We start from the raw sequence: 25281 nt of genomic DNA, 5'->3' as shown, positions 1-25281 counted from the left end.
TTAGAAGCGTCGTCGGTTTTGGACCTCGACTGTCTGTCTCTGTCTTTTTCTTTGCGGTTTTTTAGGTATTCTGGTAGTTGGATTGCTAACCGACGACATTTCTGGATAGTTAAATCTTGAGCCAAAATATTTAGAAGCAAAAATATACCGACGTTTAAATGCGAGTTGATTAAAATTAGCACAAAACCGACAGCAAGGCACGTTGTGGTCAGGGCCTAGGCAAGGAATACAGTACAAATGAAAATCCTTATGAGGTATTTGCTTCTCACAAGTAATGCAATTATTAACTTTTACTGACAAAGGCAAGGAGCAAGAAAAAGTTTCCCCAACAGGGTACTTGGTTTTTAGTTGAAGACTTTGGTTCTGAAACTCGAAAATGAAAATTTCAGGAGTCAGACGACCGGCACTTGCGAACTGCTTCTGCTTCGGGCACCGTGTGGCAAGAAAGACAGATGTAATGGCGTCGGCTGAATGTTTTATACCCCTGATGACCTGATGTCATGGAAGAAGGGACAGCAACTGACGCAGGACACAAAACTTTGTTAATCAGGCCGACTGAGGGCATCCTGCCAGCAAATTACCCAAATGTAATGACTGCAACAGTGAAACACGAAGAACATCGCACTCTCCAAAGATAAGAATACAGCATCCATGGGACCAGATGACAGCCTGGGCTGTGTGCTACATGAACTACAAAATGAACTTGCACCTCACCAAAGTGTCGTGTTTAATCATAGCCTCACCTCAGTCTTCGTGCCCACTGAGTGGCGTGCAGCTACAGTTATCCCCTCTCCACAAAGGGGGATCCACCTTGGATCCCAGGAACTACCGCCCCATCAGTCTGATGAGCCTGATCTGCAAAGCCATGGAACGTATTATCATGAAACTTATAAACAAAGACATTGGCAACCTTCAAACACTGGACCCCACCCAGTTTGGGTTCGTGAAGGGATGATCTCTCCTGAACCTGCTTGACTTCTTCGAATCGGTCTCCAGAGCCGTGGACGAGGGTTAAGGCGGTCCACACAGCCTATCTGCACCTCGCCAAGGCCTTTGACACCACCCCCCACTCTGAAATCATAGACTTAATAAGCTGGGCATTAACTCCCAAGTCACTCGATGGGTTGCCAACTGGCTTACTGACAGAACCCACAATGTAAAAGTAGCAGACTCCAAATCTAGCTCCAGACAAGTGGAGTACCTCAGGGCTCAGTCCCGGGACCACTCTTGTTTGGCATCTACTTCTCTGAAGTACAGGCCAACACTAAGGGACTATGGCTAACAAAGTTTACAGATGACTGCAAAGTGGGAGCCATTACTGAATCCTCAAATGATGTGGATTACTCTACAAAAGGGCCTTACAGAAACAGATGCTTGGTGCCAAAGCCATGGGCTCAAGCTCAATGCCAAGAAATGTATAGTTATCCCCTTCAGGAAAAAAACACGTACCCCTGAATTACCACATAGGTGGCAGTACACTAAACACAGAGTGTGATGAGACTTAGGAACACAGGTGGACAGTGGTCTCACCTTCGATAACCACATCGCCACAACAGCCAGGAAATCCTTCTATGTGGCACACCTCATCACTAAGGGCTTTTCATCAAGAAAAAAGGAGGTCATTGTCCCACTGTACTCATCCCTCATTAGACCCATTATAGAATACAACACCCCGTTTGGTATGTACCTCTCAAGACATCTGCAACAACTAGAAAGGCCATAGGAATACCTCATCAAAAGAATCACAGGCGTAAAGCAGATGCCCTACGCTGACTGCCTTAAAAAGCTCCAGCTATACTCTGCCACACATCGTCTACTCAGAGGCGATCTCTGCTTAACACACAAGGCCATTTCAAATCCAAAGGTGCTGGACATGCTACATTTAAAGAAATCCCAATCCCACAGAGCCACACACTCCAGGGATTAAAACATTGTCATTACAACAAAAAAACAAGCTGGAGGGATAAGTTTCTGGAACAGACTGCCCATACATGTCAACCAGAGTGCCTCTTTGGCCCTCTCCTTGATGATTGGATAGGAGAAAGGAAATTCACCCAGGGAACCAGTCAGTTGCACTGCTAGACAGGGGTTCAGGGAAGTAAATAGTGCGAGAAGAAATAGCCAGGGAATTGTTATGGCTAGGCTTGTATAGGCCCTAGGGTTGATAGCCTAGTACTAATCCTATGAACCTATAGTATTACCCCAGGGAGGTCAGTAGGTCCTTTACAAAAGTCAGGTGCTGTAGCAGCTTTTCCTGTCTGCCTGAAACAGGCAGTCGTCCAAATTTGAATATTTCTTTGTCTGCAAAAAGCAATGGCGGGAGCCAGGCATTTTGAGAAAACTCTGGGAGCAGTGGATAAGCAAAGGGAAGAGCAGAGAAAGTACAGTTGTGTACACTTACCATAAATGTAGATGTTAGAATGTATTCACTGTTGCAGTCATTACACTTGGGTAATCTGCTGGCAGGTTGCACTCGGCCTGAATTCCAAAGTCTTGGATCCTGCGTCGGTTGCTGTCTCTTCTTCCATGACATCAGGTCATCAGGGGTATAAAACAGGCAGCCAACGCCATTTTCTTTAGTTTTTCTTGCCCCAGATGTCAGGTGCCCACCAAATGGGGAGCAAAAAAATATATATAAATATATATAAAACTATATATACATGTAACAACATAAACTTTATCTTCATCTAAAAGCAAATACACCACAAAGGCTGAAGAATACAGTGAAGGAAAAATAAGCTCCAAAATAAAAGGGGGATGGCGGGCAGGTAACCCAGACTGCAACAGTGAATACATTCAAACATCTACATTTATGGTAAGTGTACACAACTGTACTATGTTCTTCGTGTTTCAATGTTGCAGTCATTACATTTGGGTAAAATACCAAAGCTATGGCTGGGAGGCTGGAGCTAAATAGCATTAGGGGCAGCTATAAGGCCCTGCAGAACTGCAGTGGCAAAGCCTGCCCTGGACTTAGAGAAGAGAGGCAAATGATAATGCTTTGTATAAGTATGAACAGAACTTCAAGTACAGCTTCTAGAATGTCTTTGGCTGGCACCCCTCTGAGAAAAGCTGCTGATGTAGATGCAGCCCTGGTGGAATGAGACCTAACACACTTTAGCACCAGTTTACCATGATGCAAGTAGCAGAAACGAATGCAGTGGCTTATCCACTTTGAAAGAGTCTCCTTTGAAATAGCCTTTCCCTCTGATCCTGCAGCAAATGCCAACAGTAGCTGCTCAGTTTTTCTTTCAGCTTTGGTCCTGTTTAAGTAGAATCTTAGTTGTCTGTGTACGTCCAAGGAATGCAGAATCTACTCTCCCTTGTTCTGCAGATCTGGATAAAAAGTTGGCAGGTGAATAGTTTGGTTAACAGCCACACTGGAAACCACCTTAGGCATAAAAGAAGGATTGGTCCTGAGGGACACCCTGTCTGGGTAAAATATGATAAAAGGCTCCACAGCCATGAGGGCCTGTAGCTCTGAAACCCTTCTTGCTGCTGTTTTCAATGATAAAAACTTTATATCTGCAGTAGCAGCTGGTTCAAATGGAGGCAGGGTGAGCTTTTCCAACACAAAATTGAGGTCCCATGCAGGAATTGGTGATGATCTGGGAGGCCATAAATTTTTGCCCGCTCTAAGATACTGTTTTAGCAAAGGGTAAGAACAGATCAGTGGCTCTGTGTTGTAATGAGCTGAGATGGCAGGGGCATGGATTTTTATTGATGAAAAAGATAGGCCTTTGTCAAGCATCTCAGTCAAGTATTGTAAAATCTAAGGAATATTTGGATTTGCTGTGTCAGTTCCTTGTGCTTGGTTCCAAGCACAGAATCTCTTCCATTTATCAGCATAAGATTTTCTAGTACTAAGCCTTCTGGCTTCCAAAATGACATCCATCACAGATTTACTGAGAGGTGGTGTTTGAATAACTACATGATCAGCCATGCTGCCAGGTTCAGTATTTGGAGCTGATTGTGCAGGATCTGATTGTTTTGCTGAGACAGTAAATGAGGTATTTGAGGAAAGTACCAAGCTGGGAGTTGAGACATTCCTTAGGATTGGATATCAGTAATTGCAGGGCCAGTCCGGGGTAACTGGAATAATTTTTGCTTTTTCTTGTCTGACCTTTAGTAGGACCTTGGGAAGAAGAGGCAGAGGAGGAAAGGCGTAAACTGATAGGTTTTTCCAACTGAAGGATAGGGATCCACCTTCCATGCTTGTCTGTGATAAGTCCTTGTGCAGAATTTGTCAGGTTGATAATTAGAGGAGAGGCAAATAGATCTATGTCCGGGCTCCCCCATTTCTTTATCATGCTGAAGACTTGTGGATCCAGTTTCCACTCGTGAGGGTCCATAAGGTTTCTGCTTAGGTCATCTGCCAGAGTATTTTGTTTTCCTGGCAGGAATTGAGCTTGAAGATATACTTGGTAAGTCAAGGCTGTGTCCCACAATGCCATGACTAGTCTGCAAAGGGGGTAAGAGTGTGTGCCCCCCTGCTTGTTTATGTACCACATAACCGTGGTGTTGTCCGTCTTTATCAGTAGTTGTCCTGGGTGAAGTAAGTCCTTGAAGGCTGTCAGGGCATTCTGAACAGCTAACATCTCTTTCTGGTTGATATGCAGATGCATTTGTTTTGGGGTTCATATGCCCTGAATTCATCTCCCCACCAGGTGGGCCCCCCATGCATAGTCTGATGCGCATGTAGTTAAGGTTTGGCTGGCAGGGCGTAGAGTTAAAGACCGTCCCATGTTCTGGTGACATATCTCTGCCCAAAGAAACTCTTGCTGTAGGCACGGAATGAGAGGAATCATTGTTTCCAGACTGTGACAATGTTGACTCCATGAACTTTTTAGGTACCACTGTAGTTTCCTCATATGCAGTCTTGCATACGGAATCAGTAGAATGCAGGATGCCAAGAACCCCAAATCCTGCAGAATTTGTCTTGCAGATATCTGGGGTTTTGTTGCAATCTGTTTGAAGTAAATAGTCAGTTGCCTTTGTTTGTATGGCATGAGGAAAGCCATCTGGACAGTTGTATTCAAGCTTGCACCCAGGAATGTTATCTTTTGAGAGGGTACCAGTTGCAATTTCTTTTCGTTTATTGTGTACCCTAGGCATGTTAGAAGCCTTTTGACAAACACCAGATGCTGATGAAGAATGTCCTTGTTTTCTGCTTGAATTATACAGTCGTCCAAGTAAGGATATATTTGTATTCCTCTTTGTCTGCAGAATGCAATTACTGGTGCCAGGCACTCTGTAAAGACCCTGTGCGCAGTAGATAAGCCAAAAGGCAGTGCAGAGAATTGGCAATGCATGAAGCCAGCCTTGAAAAGTACAGTTTTGTACCTACCACAAATGTAGATGTTAGAGTGTATACCCTGCTGCAGTCATCACACTTGGGTTATCCTGCTGTCAGGCGGTCCCGCAGTCAGCCCGAATTCCAAAGTCTTGGTCCGGCGTCGGCTGCTGTCGCTTCTTCCCTGACGTCAGTGCGTCAGGTGTTTATGAGAGGCATCCAATGCCATTTTCTTCAGTTTTTCTTGCCCCAGATGTCAGGTGCCCCCCCCCCCCCCCCAAATGGTGGTCAGTAGATAGTACCAATAATAAAAAGTGTAGCATAAACAAAATATCCCTCCAGCTATAAGCAAATACACCACAAAGGTTTTAGAGAGGGGATGGAGGGAGGGTAACCTGGACTGTGGCAGGTTATACACTCGAACATCTACATTTATAGTGGGTACAAAACTGTACTATGTTCATCGTGTTACCCTGCTGCAGTCATCACACTTGTAGAATCCCAAAGCTAAGGATGGGAGGTGGAGTCAAGCAGGGTTAGAGGAGGCTAGAAGGCCCTGCAAAACTGCAGTGGCGAAGCCAGCTCTACTCAGAGTAAAGTGGTAAGTGATAATGTTTTGTGAAGGTGTGCACTGAACTCCAAGTTGCAGCTTCCAGAATATAACTGGTTGGCACCCCCAGAGGAAGGCTGTAGATGTAGCTGCTGCCCTGGTAGAGTGGGGCCTTATGCTAGCAGGAACTGGTTTTCCATGGTGGGTGTAGCAAAAACGTATGCAATGTCCTATCCATTTGGAAATGGTCTGTTTTGAGATAGCCTTTCCTTGTGATGCTGTAGCATAAGATACAAAAAGCTGGTCAGATTTTCTGAAAACCTTAGTTTTATCCAAGTAGTAATGTAGCTGCCTGTGCATGTCCAAGGAATGCAGGAGTCTTTCTCCTTTGTTCTGTGGATTTGGAAAGAAGGTGGGTAAATGGATGGTTTGATTTAGAGCCACACTGGATACCACCTTAGGCATAAAGGAGGGGTTAGTTTGTAGAGAAACTCTGTCTTGATGAAAAATGAGGAAAGGCTCTACTGCCATTAGTGCCTGAAGCTCTGAAACTCTTCTAGCTGAAGTGATTGCTAGCAGCAGGGCAGTCTTCCATGACATAAACTTTAAGTCAGCTGAGAAAGCTGGCTCAAAAGGAGGTAGTGTAAGTTTTTCCAGAACCAAGTTGAGGTCCCAAGTAGGTGTTGGTGCTCTCCTGGGAGGTCTAATGTTTTTGGCCCGTCTGAGAAACTGCCTTAGAAGTGGATGTGAAAATAAGGGAGGATCCGTGTTGTAGTGAGCAGAAATATCTGAGGCGTGGATTTTAATAGATGAAAAAGAAAGCTCTTTGTGTAACATACATCTCAGTTAAATATTGCAGAATCTGAGGTATGTCAGGCTGAAGGGTATTTTGGCCTTTAGCTTGGTTCCAGGTGCAAAACCTTTTCCATTTGTCTGAGTAGGCTTTCCTGGTGCTGGGCCTACTGGCCTCCAGAATAACATCCATAACAACTTGTGAGAGAGGAGCTGACTGGTTGCTTAGGTGATTTGCCATGCAGCCAAGTTTAAGGTTTTGAGCTGGCTGTGTAGAATCTGATTGTCTTGCTGTGTGAGCAGATGGGTAATTTGTTGTAGAATCCATGGTGGGCCCTGGGCCATATTCCTTAATAGTGGGTACCAGTGTTGGCGTGGCCAGTCTGGGGCAATGAGTATCATTCGGGGTCTCTCCATCCTGACTTTCAGCAGCACTTTTGTGAGAAGGGGTAATGGAGGAAAGGCATATACCGTCAGCATTTTCCAACTGAATGAGAGTACGTCCACTTTCCAAGCTTGATGGTGAAAAGTCCTTGTGCAAAATTTTATTAGCTGATAGCTTTGAGGGCTGGCAAACAGGTCTATGTCTGGGAGCCCCCATTTTTGAGTTATCATTGCAAATACTTGTGGATCCACTTTCCACTCGTGGGGATCCATGATGTTTCTGCTCAGGTCGTCTGCCAATGTGTTCCTTTTTCCTGGCAGGAATTGAGCTTGTAATTGAACTTGGTAAGCCAGTGCTGTGCTCCACAAGGTCATTGCTTGCCTGCATAGAGGGTAGGAGTGTGTACCCCTTGTTTATGTACCACATTACTGTGGTGTTGTCTGTCCTTATGATAAGCTGTCCTGGATGTAAGAGATCCTTGAAGGCTGTCAGAGCATTTTGCACAGCTAGCATTTCTTTTTGATTGATGTGCAGATTCCTTTGATCTGCAGTCCATATGCCTTGAACGCACCGTCCTGCCATGTGTGCCCCCCAGGCATAGTCCGATGCATTCGTTGTCATAGTTTGCCTGGCTGGGGGTAGGCTGAAAGGCTGACCCTTGCTGAGCTGACATGCCTGTGGCCACCATAGAAACTCCTGTTGAAGGCAGGGAATGAGAGGTATCATTGTTTCCAAGCTGTGGCTGTGTGGAGTCCATACGCTTTTTAGGTACCATTGTAATTTTCTCAGATGCAGTTTTGAAAATGGTATTAGTAGTATGCAAGAAGCCATGAAGCTCAAGGCCTGCAGAATTTTTCTTGCAGGGAGTTGGGTCTTTGTTGCCATTGTTCTGAAGTATTGAGTTAATTGCAGTTGTTTGTCTGGCGTCAGATAAGCCATCTGGGCAGTTGTATTCAAGCTGGCACCCAGGAATGTCATTTTGCGAGGGCACTAGTTTTGATTTCTTTTCGTTTACTCTGCACCCTAGGCAACTTATAAGATGTTTTACAAAAGCCAGGTGTTGTAAGAGAATGTCCTTTCTTTCTGCTTGGATGAGGCAGTCGTCCAGGTATGGGTATATTTGAATTCCTCTTTGTCTGCAGTATGCAATTACTGGTGCCAGGCATTTTGTGAAGACCCTGGGCGCAGTAGATAAGCCAAAGGGCAGTGCAGAGAATTGGTAATGGGTTGAACCTGCAATGAAACGGAGGTATCTTCTGCAATTTTGTCTGATGGGGACATGCAGGTATGCCTCCTTGAGGTCCAACGTTACTAGCCAAGCTTTCTTGCCCAACATGGGAAGAAGGTGCAGTAGTGTTAGCATCTTGAATTTGGGTACTTGCAAGAAGGTGTTTAAAATTGAAAGGTCCAGAATGGGTCACCAAGCATTGTCCTTTCTGGGGACTAGAAAGAGCCTTGAGTAAAATCCTTGGCCTTGCTCCTGTGTAGGTACCAGTTGAATAGCTCTCATGTCCATGAGAGCTGTAATTTGTTTTTGTGCCTCTGCCCATTGATTTTATGGCAGGTTTGGCATTCCTTTTATTCTTGGCAAGGTGTGGAAATGGAATCTGTGCCCTTGTGAGATAATGTCTAGGACCCATTTGTCCTTTGTGACGATGCACCAGTTTGTCTGCAAAAAGTGCTAATTTTCATCCCAAGGGAGCTGCCAAGAGAGTTGTGCTTAGCAGTTTGAGGTTCAAGTCATTGTGTTTGCCTTCTAGTAGTTTGGGACCTGTCTTCTCCTCCCTTCTGTGTTGCAGTGCCCCAAATGGCGAGGTTTGTAAGGGATTTGTGCTTGCCCTCTGCCCCTTGGGTGCCTGTATTTACCCCTCTGTGGTCTGTCAGAAGCTGGAAAGGACCAATTTTTTGTTGGCCAATTTCTGCTGAAGCGTGGGTGCTGTACCTGTAAGAAATCTTTGACCGTCTGCATAGATTTTGCCTTATTCTCCATTTTCTTTAAAACCTCCTCTGCTTTAACCCCAAATAAGACATCCTGCTGTAAGGGTGCATCTAGTAACTTTGCTTTAACATGATCAGGCAGAGATTGTTCCTTTAACCAAGCATGCCTACGTATAACAGACCCAGTAACAGCTGCTCTAGAGGAAGCTTCCAAGGCATCAAAACCACATTTTAAAGTATGTTTACCCACCTGTTCAGCTGCATGCAACAGATCCTGCATTTCCTTGAATTCAGACTGTTGAGGGTGTGTGCCCATCTTTTGTTTTATTTGAGACATTAGGAATTGCTGGTATTTAAGCATGTGAAATTGACAATTTAGTGCTCTCATAGCTAGAGTAGCCGAGGTGTAAACCTTCTTCCCCCACCTATCTAGTGCTCTGGAGTCCCTTTCAGAGGGTACAGGATTTTTAGCCATAGAAGCCTTAGCCCCTTTGGGACCCTGGGAGATTGTCTCTGGATCAGCAACAGGGCTTTTGTATAGGAATTTGTGAGAGTCAGGCACTCTATAGTATCTGTCTGGTTTGGCTGGAGCAGGAGGCAGAGAATCTGGATTTAGACTAGATTCGAAAAAAACATCATCCACAATGTCTAAAACTGGGGGGATAGCAAGTGGTCTGTGCTGGGGGAGTAAAAGAAACTCTCTGAACCTTTTCTTTGAGTTGGAGTAGTCCTGACCTTCCCAGTGGAAATGTTCCCTCATGGTATGTAAGGTTTCCTCAAAGGAATAATCTTCAGGGGGAGAAGCTGAGGGAATGGAGTCTTCAGCATCAGAATCTTCATAAGGGGGAAAGGAGTAATCCTGTTCCTCAGAGGAGCCTGAGGAAACAGACACTTGATCAGAGGAGGCATAATCCTCCTCTTGTCTAGGCCTTTTGTCCGGGGGGGGGTTGGGAACCCCTGATCAAAGAAATCAAATCTTCAGCCATTTTAGGCATCTGTTTCTTAGGCATAGGGCCTTGACCTGGAGACTGAAGTGTAGGCTTTTTTGGTTTTACAGGAGTCTTAAGCTTAACATAAGATTTTATGGTGAAAGTAGTCGGTCTGAAGACACCTTCAGAAACCGAAGGCGTTTCTACAGCACCGGCTTCTCCTTCTGCAATGTTGTCGGTAGGGCCTAAAGAAAATGGCTGTCAGCCTAGAGCTCTCTGCTGGGGGTTCCGAAGCGGTCTAGGAATCCAATTCAGCGGTAGTCAGGGGCTGCGTAGGCACCTCACTGAAAACTGGAGAACTGGTGACCGGCCCAGCCGAGGCCTCGGAGTCTGGCTTGGATCTAGGCTGCCTGCCTTTATCTTTGCGTTTTTTTATGCACGCCGGTAGTCGGTTGCTCCGACGGCATAGTGTAATTAAATTCTCTACCGAAGTAGCGTCGTGCAAAATCAAAGTGTCGCTTTATAGTTCGCTTATTGAACCTAGCACAAAACCGACAACCAGTGACATCGTGGTCTGGGCCTAGGCAAGGTATACAAAAAGAATGAAAGTCCTTATGAGGTATTTGCTTCCCACGAGAAATGCAACTGTTAACTTTTTCTGACATTGGACTGAAGCAAGAAAAGGTTCCCCAACAGGGTACTTAGCTTTGAAGACTTGAGACTGAAACTCGATTCGAAAATCTCAGGTGTCTGCCAACTGGCACTTGCGAACTGCTTCTGCTTCGGGCACTGCACGGCAAGAAAGACAGAAGAAAATGGCGTTGGATGCCTCTCGTATACCCCTGGCGCACTGACGTCAGGGAAGAAGCGACAGCAACCGACGCTGGACCAAGACTTTGGAATTCGGGCCGACTGCGGGGCCGCCTGACAGCAGGATAACCCAAGTGTGATGACTGCAGCAGGGTAACACGAGCATCGGAGGTATCTTCTGCATGATTCCCTTACTGGGATATGCAGGTATGCCTCTTTCAAGTCTAAAGTCACTAGCCATGTGTTCTTGCCCAGCATGGGCAGAAGCTGCTGCAAAGTTAGCATTTTGAATTTTGGAATGTCCAAGAATGTGTTAAAAATTGATAAATGCAGTATTGGGTGACGGGCCTTGTCTTTTCTGGGTACCAAGAACAGTCTTGTGTAAAACCCTTGTTCTTTCTCCTGTTCTGGCACTGGCTGAATAGCCCCCATATCCATGAGGGACGCAATTTGTTTCTGTGCCTCTGCCCATCGATTTTCTGGCAGATCTGGCCAACCGTTTGGAATTGGCAAGGTGTGGAAATTAAATCTGTATCCCTGGGATACTATGTTTAATACCCACTTGTCCTGGGTTATTAACTGCCAACTTTGAGCATAAAGTGCTAATTTCCCCCTAAGGGAGCTGCCAAAAGATAAGTGCTTGGTGACGGCAGAGGGAAGTCATTGAGACTGTTTACTGTAAGGTTGCGCTTTATTTCCTCCAGATTTGGAGCTAGAGGCACCCCACTGCTTTGACCTGTAAGAATCCTTTGACTGGTATCTGGAGCCTTTAGGGCGCCTGGATTTGCCCCATGAAGCTCTGTCGGACACAGGAAAGGACCAATTTTTTGTAGGCCAGTGTCTACTGAATCTTGGTGGCTGCACTTGTAAGAAGTTTTTTACAGTTTGCATAGATTTAGCTTTGTCTTCCATTTTCTTTTAAACCTCTTCTGCCTTAATACCAAACCGAGTTATCATGCTGTAAAGGTGCATCCAGCAATTTAGCTTTAACAAATTTTGCTCTTTTAGCCAGGCATGCCTTCTAATCACAGATCCAGCAACTGCGGCCCTGCAGGAGGCCTCTAAGGAATCAAAGCCACATTGCAAAGTATGCTTTCCAACTTGCTCTGTTGCATGCAATAATTACTGTAATTCTTTATTTTCTACACATTCAGAAATCAACATAATTTTCTGTTTCAGTAATCCCATAACATGCTGCTGATATTTAAGCATATGAAACTGGCAGTTTAAGGCTCTAATTGCCAAGGTTGCAGATGTATAAACCTTCTTTCCCCATCTATCCAGTGCCCTGGAGTCTCTATCAGAGGGGGTAGGATTTTTAGCTGTTGAGGCCTTTACACCTTTGGGTCCCTGTGAGATAGTTTCAGGGTCAGGAGCAGGGTTTTTAAATAAAAATGTGTGAATCAGGAACCCTGTAATATCTGTCTGGCTTGCTAGGAGCCAGCGGTAAGGAGTCTGGAGTCAAGCTTGACTCCGAAAACACATCATCAACAATGTCTAAGACAGGAGGTATGGCCAAAGGCCTATGCTGAGGGAGGAGGAGGAAATCCCTAAGCCTCTTTTTTGATTTGAGAAATCTTGACTCTCCCAATGAAAATGCTCCCTCAAAGTGTGCAAGGTTTCTCCAAAGGAATAATCTTTTGGCTGAGATGCAGATGGGATGGATTCCTCTGCATCAGAATCTTCATAGGGTGGTACAAAAAATTCCTGATTAGAAGAGGAATCAGAAATAGAAACCTGATCTGAAGATTCATTATCAGTGTCTTTCCTAGGCCTCTTATCAGGAGGGGGTTGGGAACCCCTGATCAAGATAATCAGGTCTTCAGCCATTTTGATCATTTGTTTATTGGGCAAAGAGGCCTGAGCATGTGGCTCATGCGTCAGTTTTTTATCTTTAGAAGTTGCTTTTGTCTTTGATTTTGAAGCTGGTGTCAGTTTTATATAGAAATGCTGTGGCCTGAAGACACCTGCAGAAGCCCGTGCCTGTTCAGCGGCTCTGGACCCATCCGAGGGAGAGATATCCCTAGGTACAATAATTTGAGAATCTCGTGGCGTGCCGGACTCCACATGGGTCTCAGTAGATGCCTGCAACTCGAAAGTGGCAGGTATCAGGGGCTGCAAAAGCGCCTTACTGAGTACCGGCGAACCGGTGACTGGCTTAGCGCGGAAGCTTCGTAGTCGGTTTTGGACCTCGGTCTCTGTCCTTTTCTCTGCATTTTTTTGTGAAATCCAGTAGTCTGATTGCTATCAGACGACATTTCAGGGTAGTTAAATCGGTTTCCAAAATATTTTGAAGCAAAGATATACAGACGCTTAATAGTGCATTGGTTAAATCTAGCACAAAACCAACAGCAAGGCACGTTATGATCTGGGCCTAAGCAAGGAATACAGTACAAATGGAAATCCTTATGAGGTATTTGCTTTCCAACAAGTACTGCAATTATTAACTTTTACTGACATCGGTATGGAGCAAGAAAAAGTTTCCCCAACGGGGTACTTAGCTTTAAGCGAAGAGTTCGGTTCTGAAACTCGAATTCGAAAATTTCAGGAGTCGGCCGACCGGCACTTGCTAACTGCTTCTGCTTCGGGCACCACGCGGCAAGAAAGACTGAAGAAAATGGCGTTGGCTGCCTGTTTTATACCCCTGACATCTTGGAAGAAAAGACAGCAACCGACGCAGGACCCAAGACTTTGGAATTCAGGCCGACTGAGGGCAACCTGCCAGCAGATTACCCAAATGGAATGACTGCAACAGTGAAACACGATGAACATCTGAAAGTGCATAGATCCTGCCCTGAAAAGTAGGTATTTCCTGCATAACTCCCTGACTAGGATGTGTAGGGTAAGGCCTCTTTTAGGTCTAGGGTGGCTAACCAAGCATTCTTAGAAAGCATTGGTAGAAGCTACTGGAGGGTAAGCATTTTGAATTTTGTTATCAGAAAGGTGTTTAGAATGGACAGATAGAGGATGGGGTGCCATGTGCCCTCTTTTCTAGGCAACAGGAAGTGTCTGGAATAGAAACTTTGGCCTATCTCTTCTGCAGGAACATGCTGTATTGCCCTCATGGAGAGCAGGGAAAGGACTTGCTTTTTGGCCTCTGCCCACTGGTTTGGAGGAAGATCTGGGAACCCTTTTGGGGTTGGTGGAGTGTGGAAATAAAATCTGTATCCCTGGGACACTATGTTGACGACCCATCGGTCATTGGTAATGGTGGCCCAGTTTCTTGCATGGAAGGAGAGTTTCCCTCCTACGGGCACAAGTAGATGGGCAGAGGTAAGGGATGGAAGTGAAAAGTCACTGAGTTTTTACCATAAGGGGGTGGCTTTGCACTTTCTGTTTTTGAAGATGAGGAACTCCATTGCTTAGATCTCTGCATGTCCTGGGGCTGCTGCCTGGGGGGGGGGGGGGTCTGCTTCCCCTGGGTCTGGGCTGAGCTGGCCTGGAGGGGGCAGGAAAGGACCAGTGTTTGGAGGGGCAATGCTTACTAAACCTCAGTGGCTGGACCTGTAACAAGTCTGTCTGCATAGATTTAGCTTTTTCTTCCATCTTTTTTAAGACCACTTCTGCCTTGGTGCCAAATAAGTTGTCTTTGTTCAAGGGTGTCCAATACTTTGGATATGACATGGTCTGGCAAGGTCCGTTCCTTAAGCCAAGCATGCAATGCCTTCTAAGGACAGAACCAGTGACTGCTGGCCTGCAAGATGCTTCTAGGGTGTCAAAACCACATTGTAAGGTGTGCTTAGTTACTTGACTTGTAGAATGCATTAACTCTTGTAATTCTTTATTTTCTGCGCAAGCAGAAAAAATATATTTTTTGTTTGAGGAGTTCCATGGTATGCTGCTGCTATTTCAGCATGTGGAACTGACAATTTAAAGCTCTAATAACACGAGTAGCAGAGGTGTATACTTTTTTCTTTACCCCATCTGTCTAATGCTCGGGAATCCCTATCTGAGGGGTTGGGATTCTTAGTTGAAGTTGCTTTGATTCCTTTAGGTCCTTGAGAGATGGCCTCGGGGTCAGCAGTAGGATTTTTGAAAATAAATTTTTGAGAGTCAGGGACTCTAATACCTGTCAAGTTTCCTGGGAGCAGGAGGAAGGGTGTCAGGAGTCGGAATGGATTCCATAAAAACATCATCCACAACATCCAATGGCCAAAGGTTTGTGCTGTGGTAGATCTAAGAATTCCCTAAGTCACTTTTTTGACTGAGGATAGTCCTGACATTCCCATTGGAAATGCTCCCTTAAAGTATGTAGGGTTTCACCAAATGAAAAATCCTCGGCTGGAGAGGCAGAATGAATGGATTCCTCTGCATCAGAATTCTCATAAGCACAGTGAGATTGCATATCTTCATATTCAGATGCATCAGTCTCGTCAGACTCCTGTTCAGATAATACTGAGGACAAGTCTCTTTCTTTTGGAAGGGGTAGCCTGGCTTCCCCCAATAAGCATAATAAGGTCTTCTGCCATTTTAAGCATTTGAGAATAAGGCAAGGAAGCAGGTGCCCGAGCTTGGGTCATCGGTTGTTTGGGTGTGGTTCATACCCTAGGCCTTAGAAACCCGGTAATTTTAGAAAGAACTGAAGACGCGAAAGAAGTTGTTGATCTGTGTCGAGTATCGGTAATGCAAAGTAATTCCTCGGAAGCCGGTGCCTGCTCAGCGGCTCCGGACCCATCCAAGGTAGAGACATCCGCAGGATCCTTAGTCGAAGAAGAGTCTCGCGGCATACCAGACTCTGAAAGGGTCTAAGTAGCAGCCTGCGAATCCACAGAAGCGAGCATCAGGGGCTGCGAAATCACACTTACTGGGGAATGGAGAACTGACAACTAGCTTAACGGAAGCGTTGGACCTGTGCAGTCCATCTCTGACTTTATCCTTACGTTTTTTCAAAAGTCGGATGGCTTACCGAAGCCATATAGGAATTTGAGGACAGAGCGAAAATATCTAGCTACAATAAGGGCCCAATGACGTATAGTTCTGGCACTGAACAAAGCAAAAAAGCGACAGCGAGGGACGTCGTGGTCTGGGCCTAAACAGGTGATGCAGTAAGAATTAAGTCTTGGTGTGGTATTTACTTTCCACAGGTGAGACAATTGTTAACTTTTTCTGACATCAGTTAGAGCAAGAAAAAAGGATCCCCAATGGGGTACTTAGCTTTAGAAGATTTCAACTTCAATTCGGAAATGAAAACTCAGGTAGCGGCTGACCAGCACTCGTGAGAACTACTTCTGCTTTGGGCTGCTTGGCAAGAAAGACTGATGTAATGACATCGGCTGCCTGATTTGACACCTCTGACGACCTGACGTCAGTCCTGGAGCGACAGCAACTGACGAAGCAATACTAATCCTCTAGTATTTGGGCCGACTGAGGGCTACCCCTGGCAGGATAACACAAATGTGATGACTGCAACAGTGAAACATGAACATCTTTAGGCACTCCCTCATGCTCCTAGTTAGATTAAAACATTATGACAGCAATTAATGTTCAGAGCCTCTGCTTTCTAGTGCAAAAACTGCTGGTGAAAACTATAACTTGTGATCATCAAATGGCCATTTAAGCATCATACATCCCATATTCTGATGCCATACATAATGACAAAGAACAGCAGAAGAGGAACTGAAAGTGAAAGACTAAGTATGCCCTGAAATCTGGTGCATGATGTCACACTTGCTGGTAGCAGGCTCCACATGTCTCAAAGTGTAGCAGTTAGATCTTCAAAAGTGTGCTGACCAGGGGATATTCAAAGATAATCACTTATAAGTTTTATAAAGCCCTACATTTTCCATCACCATAAAAGACGTATAGTTTTACACACCGCAAATACAACAAAATGCAGAATGAAAGTACATGCATGTCACTGAATCCTGTGCATGTTCATCTACAGATTGAGTATCAGGACCACACAGATCAATGGTTGTATTTACTAATGTAGTGTGTGTGTATTAACTTTACTCAATAGAAAACAGAGTTACCTGGAATTGATGCAGATGGTGCAACAGATGCCACAGGCATTGCTGGCATAGAAACTCCACTGAATGAACTGTAATTGACACCGTTTGATGTTCCAACACTGGAAGGAGCCTGGATTCCAGAAGAAGCAACTCCTGGGGAACTCTGTTCAGGTAAACTTGGAGAGTTTTCCCATGCCTTCCGAGCACACTCCATCTGAAACACATTAACTTAGATTAATAACACTGAAAATGTATCTGTCACATCACCAATAAACCATTTCGCATAAGCTAAACAGAACACTGACAAAACACCTCAACATCCACTAAATAGTTTTATTAACTCTACAGTCCACTAAGGCTGTGCACAAATGCCTCCTGGAAAAGACTGGGAGATCAACCAACTTGCTCAGTCACACAAAACACAACTGTAGTAGGTTAAATTAGTGATGGTTTAGCATAAAGAAAGACACCACTTGCCTGAAACACCTCTTTTAGTAGTTCTCATTCAAAGGACTGCTACCCTTTCAAGCTGTGCTCATAAATGTCAGCACAAAGCGGCTTCCTCCCATGTTTAGCTGCAAATTACACACTTGGCAAAAGGTTGGCTCAACATTTACAGGTTTTATATATTATCCTGGGGGGGGGGGGAGAGACAGTAACCATTCTTCCTAAACTCATGCATTTGTCTTAAATAAAAACTCATATAATCCTCTTGCGAGAAACCAGACAGAGCCTTCTATACAGCTTTCTAGACAAAAGAGTCTGAAGATCCCCTGGGCAGACGTAATTTCTTGGATACTGTTTTTCTTGGTGGCAAAGTACAAAAGCTGCCTAACCCATGGGTTAGAATGGAGACTGAGCATGTCTGCTAATTACAATGCTGAAGGGTCATACAGGTTGTGGGTTTTTCAAGATGAGACAGAAATGCAGAACTTCTAAGACAGGCAGCTTGCCCAGTCCAAGCTGTGTAAAATTTCACAAGGTCATGACAGACAGAAATCCACACAGCACAACTGTGGATAGATGAATCTCAAATTATCATGGTGCCTAGCATAAGCCTTCTCTCTCTCTTTATATATATATATATATATATATATATATATACATACATATATATATATATATATATATATATATACATACATATATATATATATATATATATATATATATATATATATATATACACACAGACACGCACACATATATATATATATAAACAAAGTATTGCTATGTATTAACTCCTCAAGTGATGTAGACATTCTACAGAAAGGTCACTGAGACCAATGACTAGTGTTGAAACCATGGCCTTAAACTTAATGCCAAAAAATGTGTTGTCATCCCCTTTGAAAAAAACTCCGTTCCCACTAATTATCAAATCGATGGGGTCCTACTCAACACTAAAGGTGTTAAAAGAGATCTGGAGAGAGAGTTTGACAGCAATTTTGCCTTTGACGACCACACTGCCACTGTGGTCAGAAAGGCCTTCTATGTGGCACATCTCATTACCAAGGGTTTTGCATTTAGGAAAAAAAAGAGGTCATAATCTTCTCTCTACTCTTCCCTCATTAGGCCAGTCATAGTGTATAACGCCCCATTTGGCATGCACCTCACTAGAAACATGCTGGAAAGGCCACAAAAGTACATCATGAAGAGAATCCTAGGCTTTAAACACATGTCCTACACAGACTCAAAAAAATCCAGCTACTCTCTGTCTCATATTGTCTACTAAGGGATCTCTGCTTGACTTACAAAGCCATGTGTGACCCAGTTCTGTTAGAAATGCTACAGCTAAAGAAATCCCAATCCCTCCGCACCACATGCTCCGGAGACCTCAACCTCATTAGCACAATCAACAGAACATGCTGGGAGGACAGGTTCATAACCCAAAGACTGCCCATGCTCTGGAATAGACTTCCCATACATGTCAAGCAGAGCACCTCACTGGCCCTCTTTTTGATAAGTGGATGGAAGTAAAGTTCACCCCCAGGGATCATTCCAGTGTCTCTCCTTGATAGAGGCACTGGGAACTAATGTCAGGCGGCACAATGCCAGGGCAATTCTATGGGCTAGGCTTGTAAAGGCTCAAGGGTCATTAACCTAGTACACAGCTATGGACTTACCATAAACTTAGATGTCCTCTTCTATATCCTGCTGTATTCATGACATCAGTGAGTTTTTGCCTCTGGTGAACTCTCGCATGTCCTGCCGTTCGTTATACAAAAGTTAAATGCTACTGTTAAGGTGCACATGACGTTCTGCGTGCGTCTTTGACTTCGGTCATAAACGGATATCGGGTATAAAGCGGACATCAGCACACACCTCTTCAGAGCTGAATGCCGCTGGAATCAGCGACTATGGAATGGTTACTCCAGGAAATTGGAATCAGGCAAGTGTGAGAAAAAAAAGCTGGGTGGGAAGCTATACAGCAGCATATAGAAGAGAAGGACATCTAAGGCTATGGTAAGTTCTTACACAACAATACTACTTCCTTCTATTCATATGCTGCTGTATTCATGACATCAAGGACAGTGCAAATGCTCCTGTCCTAATGAAGGGGTGGCGGAACAGAAGCACTTGCCACAAACTCATGGAGGATGGCTCTGGGAAATCCTGCTTTAGAGACCATATCCAGTTTGGAGTATCTGGTGAATGTGTCAACTGTATCTGGTGAATGTGTCAATTGAGGTCCATGTAGCTGCCTCTAGGACAACAGCTGTATCCAATCCTTTAAGGAAAGCTCCTGAGGAGGACACTGCCCTGGTTGAGTGCACCCTAACTGGGGCTGGGAGTGACTTGCCATAGATGGTGTAGCAAAAATAAATGTTTTTTTGATATCCAAGAGGATACAGCTTGCTTGGAAACAAGTTGACTCAGGACTCCAGGGTGACAGAAGATGAAGAGCTTGTCACATTTTCAGAAGGATTTGGTTTTGGCCAAATAAAACCTAAGCTGTTTGTGTACGTCTAGGGAGCATAGTATCCTCCCTGCTCGGTTCTGCAGAAGGGGGAAAAAGGTTGGCAGGGTATAGTCTGATTTAAGGATAAGTCATTTACCACTTTGGGCATGAACATGGTGTTAGTACGCAACATACCATGTCCTTGTGGAAGAGAGTGAAGGGGGGTTATGCCATAAGGGCCTGGAGTGCAGACACCCTTCTGGCAGAAGTTATGGCCAGCAAGAGTATGGTCTTCCAAGTGCAGTGTTGGAGGAAGCAGTCTCTGACTGGTTCAAATAGTAGTAGAGTCAATTTTTCTAGGACAGAATTAAGTTCCAAGGAGGCAGAATGGGCCTCCTTTTTGGCCTGAGGTATAGTGACCCTCTAAGGAAGAGTTTGACCTCTAATCTAGATGCTAATGGTAGGACTGGGGCAGGCAAGTGGAGATAGCAGACAGGTGGGTTTGAATGGAGGAGTATGATAGTCCGGACTTCATAAGGTCACACAGGTAAGACCAGACCACTGGGGGCTTTGCCATCAATGGTTGAAGGTTGTCTTTCTGACACCATAAGGAAAATCTGTTCCACTTTGACAGGTAAGATTTTCTAGTAATTGGTTTTCTGGCCTCCTGCAGAACCTGGATCACGTCCTCTGTATAGAGGTGTCTGAAAGGAATCAACACCCTATCACCCACAATGTGAGATTCAGTGTGGGCAGTTGAGGGTGTGTGTTCCCTTGTCCTGTGTGAGCAGGTCCATTCTCTGGGTTAACTTGTGGTGACTGCCCTTGGCTAGGTGAAACAGGAGGGGGAACCAATGCTGTCTTGGCCAGTAGGGAGTCACCAGCAAGATTTTAGGCTGTTCCTTATGAATTTTCAGAAGGAATCTCTGAATGAGAGGGAAGGGGGGAATGCATATGCGTACAACCCCTTCCAAGAGATTGATAAAGCATCCACATTCCAAGCCTCTGTGTGAGGTGCCCTAGAGCAGAAGGTCAGGAGCTGTCTGTTCATGGGTGAGGCAGAGAGATCCACATTCGGTATACCCCATTGATGGACTTGGTCCAGAAACAATTCCCTGTTCAGCATCCAATTCTTGAGATAGGGTCATGGTCCTGCTTAAGGAATCTGCCATCACACCGTCTCCGGAGGGGATATATACTGCTTGGAGAAAGAGGTTTCTCCAGTGCTACTTCCCAAGCCTGCAGTGCTAGTCTGCAAAGGAGGTACGACCTTGTCTCTCCCCCACCCCCCCAGTTTGTTGATGTACCACAGCACAGCACAGTGGTGTTCACTGTGTACAACCTCAGGGTGGCTGGGAGAAGCTGTCCCTTGAAAATATCCAAAGCTACATAAAGGCTCTCATTTCCTTGATACTGATGTGATCTTTTTGTTGAGTGGGGGTCCATACCTTCCTCACTCTCCAATGCCTTAGGGTTGCTCCCCACCCTGAATCTGAAGCATCTATGTTCATCGTGTTTCACTGCTGCAGTCATTACACTTGGGTAGAATCCCAAAGCTGAGGTAGGGTGGCTGGTTCTATAGAGGATTTGGGGTGGCTATGAGGCCCTGCAGCACTGCAGTGGCAAAGCCAGCTCTGGATTTAGAATAAAGAGGCAAGTGATCATATTTGGTAAAGGTGTGCAGTGAACTCCAAGTTGCAGCTTCCAGGATATCTTTGGTAGGTACACCTCTAAGATAGGTAGTTGAAGTGGCTGTTGCCCTGGTGGAATGTGGCCTAATGTTGCTAGGTACAGTTTTCCCATGCTGTGTGTAGCAGAAACGGATACAGTGTCCTATCCACTTTGAAATGGTCTACTTTGAAATAGCCTTCCCCTCTGATCCTGCAGCATATGCTACAAACAATTGCTCAGTTTTCCTAAAAGCTTTTGTTTTGTCCAAGTAGAAATGTAGCTGTCTGTGTATGTCCAATAAATGCAGAAGTTTCTCCCCTTTATTCTGGGGATTTGGATAAAAAGTTGGCAAGTGAATAGTTTGGTTAAGAGCCACATTGGAGACCACTTTTGACATAAATGAAGGGTTTGTTCTTAAGGAAACCCTGTCTTGGTGAAAAATGATGAAAGGCTCCACTGCCATTAGTGCCTGTAACTCTGAGACTCTTCGTGCTGAGGTTATTGCCAGAAGCAGAGCAGTTTTCCATGACACACATTTTAATTCTGCTGAATTGGCTGGCTCAAAAGGAGGTAGAGTTTTTCAAAGTCAAAATTAAGGTCCCAAGTTGGTGTTGGTGCTCTCCGGGGCGGTCTTGTGTTTTTAGCCCCTCTGAGATACTGTTTTAGCAAAGGATGAGAGAAAATAGGAGGCTCTGTGTTGTAATGGGCTGAGATGGCAGAGGCGTGGATCTTAATGGATGAAAAGGATAAGCCTTTGTCCAGCATCTCAGTTAAGTATTGTAATATCCAAGGAATATTTGGGACAAGAGGGTCAAAGCTTTGAGCCTGGTTCCAGGCACAGAATCTGTTCCACTTTTCTGAATAGGATTTCCTGGTGTTAGACCCTCCTGGTCTCTAAAATGACATCCATAACAGCTTTAGAGAGAGGTGTTGTCTGCTTGACTAAGGAATCTGTCATGCAGCCAGGTTAAAGGTTTTCAGCTGGTTGTGCAGGATCTGATTGTTTTGTTGAGTCAGAAGATGCGGAATCTGAGGTAAAATCCATGGTGGGCCTTGAGCTAAGTTCTTTAAGATTGGGTACCAGTGCTGGCGTGGCCAGTCTGGGACAATCCAGATCATTTTTGGCTTTTCTTGTCTGGCTTTTACGAGTACCTTTGAAAGGAGAGGCAGTGGTGGGAAGGCATAAACTTTTAGGCTTTTCCAGCTGAACGAGAGAGCATCCACTTTCCATGCTTGTGTGTGGTAAGTCCTTGTGCAGAAATTCTGTAGTTGGCAATTCACTGGGGAGGCAAAAAGATCTATGTCTGGGCTCCCCCATTTTTGTGTTATCATGCTGAATACTTGTGGATTTAATTTCCACTCGTGAGGATCCATAATGTTTCTGCTCAAGTCGCCTGCCAGAGTATTTTTCTTTCCTGACAGGAACTGTGGTTGCAGATGAACTTGATAGGTTAGAGCTGTGTTCCACACGGTCATGGCTTAGGAGTGCCCCCTTGCTTGTTTATGTACCACATAACTGTGGTGTTGTCTGTCTTTAGTAATAGTTGTCCTGGATGCAGAAGGTCCTTGAAAGCTGTTAGGGCATTTTGTACAGCTAGCATCTCTTTTTGACTGATGTGAAGACGCATTTGGTCTGCGGTCCACTTGCCCTGAAAACATTTTCCTGCCATGTGTGCCCCCCAGGTGTAACCCGAAGCATCTGTTGTTAAAGTCTGCCTGGCTGTGGGTAGAGTGAAAGGCTGTCCCTTGTTGAGGTGACATGCCTGTGCCCACCATCGAAACTCCTGTTGTAGGCAGGGAATAAGTGGTATTACTGCTTCCAAACTGTGACGGTGTTGAGTCCAAACACTTTTTAGGTACCATTGTCATTTCAAAAAATGAATCATGGAGCTCCGTGAAACTCGATCCAAGCACTAGACTATAGTTCAAAGCCGAAAAAAATATAGTCTAATGAAGTGTGCTATTTAAAATATCCACTTTTCGTCAAGTGAAAATTCACTCTACTTCTTCAGAAAAACCAACAGATCAAAATAGGTTTTACGTTTTTGGTTAAATGCATTTTCATGCATTCAAGAATTGATCTATTGATTATTGTAATTCATGAAACAATATATTTGATTGTGAGTTGTACGGTTAAATTTGAGTACTTTATTAGTGAAGTTTTACTACATTTTATTTTCATTTTAAAAAAATAATCTTTATTTATAAGTATATACCTTTAATTGTTAGTATAGTGATTTCATAATGCAATTAACCAATGTGATTTAGTAGTATTTTATATCAAGGCAGTCGCTTACGGTGTTGCCTTTTGATCTGTTGGTTTTTCTGAAGTCGTCGAGTGAATTTTCACTTGACGAAAAGTGGATATTTTAAATAGCACACTTCATTAAAGACTATATTTTTTTCGGCTTTGAACTACAGTCTAGTGCTTGGATCAAGTTTCACGGAGCTCTGCGCTTCATTTTTTGTTTATAACGTTTTTTTTTTTCTTTGGTTTGTTTACCATTGTAATTTCCTCATATGCAGTCTGGCATATGGTATTAGTAGTAGCAGGATGGCATGAACTCTAAGGCCTGCAGAATTTTTCTTGCAGGGAGTTGGGTTTTTGTTGCCATAAATTTAAAGTACTGAGTCAGTTGTCTTTGCTTCTCTGGCGTGAGATATGCCATCTGGACTGTTGTATTTAGGTTGGCACCCAGGAATATTATCTCTTGTGAGGGCACTAGTTTTGACTTCTTTTCGTTTACTGTGTACCCTAGGCAAATTGGCAATCTTTTTACAAATGCCAGATGCTTTAGAAGAATGTCCTTGCTCTCTGCTTGAATAAGGCAGCCATCCAAGTATGGATATATTTTAATTCCTTTTTGCCTGCAAAATACAACTACTGGTGCTAGACATTTTCTGAAGACCCTGGGAACAGTAGATAAGCCAAAGAGCAGTGCAGAGAATTGGTAATGCATTGAACCAGCTATGAATCTGAGGTATTTTTTGCAGTTTTGTCTGACAGGGACATGCAGGTATGCCTCTGAGGTCCAAAGTAACAAGGCAAGCCTTCTTGCCCAGCATGGGAAGAAGTTGCTTAAGAGTCAACATTATGAATTTCGGAACATCCAGGTATATATTTAGAGTAGAAAGTTCCAGTATGCGTCTCCAGGCTTTGTACTTTCTGGGGACCAGGAAAAGTCTTGAGTAAAATCCTTGTCCCTGTTGTGGCACTTTTTGAATAGCTCTCATGTCCATGAGGGCTGTAATTTGTTTTTGTGCCTCTGCCCACTGATTTGGTGGCAGGTCTGACATTCCTTTAAGCCTTGGTAGAGTGTGAAAGTGGAACCTGTAACCATGAGACAATATTCAGAACCCATTTGTCTTGGGTGATTATATGCCAATTTTGTGAGAAAAGTGCTAGTTTTCCCCCTAAGGGAACTTCCAAAAGGTAAGTGCTTGGCATTTGAAAGGGGAAGTCAATGGGACTGTTTCCTATAAGGCTGTGACTTGTCTTCCCCTCCTTTTGGGGTTGACACACCCCACTGTCATGGTCTGTAAGAGCCTTGGGGCTGAGATCTGCCTCTTGGACGTCTGTACCTGCCTCTTTGTGGTCTGTCTGACACTGGAAAGGAACAATTTTTGGAGGGCCAATTTCTGCTAAATCAAGGTGGCAGTACCTGTAAGAAATCCTTCACTGTTTGCATAGATTTTGCCTTATCCTCCATTTTCTTTAAAACCTCTTCTGCCTTAACACCAAATAAAATATCCTGCTGTAAAATAAATTATCTTGCTGCAAAGGGGCATCCAGTAATTTTGCCTTAACATGATCATTTAACCTTTGTTCTTTTAACCAAGCATGCCTTCGTATCACCGATCCTGTAACTGCTGCTCTACAAGAAGCCTCTAATGAATCAAAACCACATTGCAGAGTATGTTTTCCCACTTGTCCAGCTGTATGCAATAAATCCTGCATTTCCTTATAGTCAGGATGTTCTGAACTTGTAAGCATTTTCTGTTTTAACAGAAACATTAAATACTGTTGGTATTTAAGCATATGAAACTGGCTATTTAAAGCCCT

General features: G+C 44.3%; 1 protein-coding gene across 1 annotated transcript in view; it reads right to left on the bottom strand.

Moving 5' to 3' along the window:
- Window positions 1–25281, bottom strand: part of PRRC2B (proline rich coiled-coil 2B) — a 3584159-nt gene that overhangs the window by 955453 nt on the left and 2603425 nt on the right. The window contains exon 25 of the mRNA XM_044058194.1: window positions 16670–16862. Coding sequence (XP_043914129.1) covers window positions 16670–16862 — 193 coding nt within the window. The remainder of the gene's footprint in view (window positions 1–16669; window positions 16863–25281) is intronic.

Source organism: Protopterus annectens, chromosome 16.part0 (genome assembly GCF_019279795.1).
Source record: "Protopterus annectens isolate FY-2018-M chromosome 16.part0, PAN1.0, whole genome shotgun sequence".
Classification (NCBI taxonomy): Eukaryota; Metazoa; Chordata; order Ceratodontiformes; family Protopteridae; genus Protopterus; species Protopterus annectens.
The sequence above is the reverse complement of the archived record's forward strand: the minus strand, read 5'-3'. Positions and strand labels throughout refer to the sequence as shown.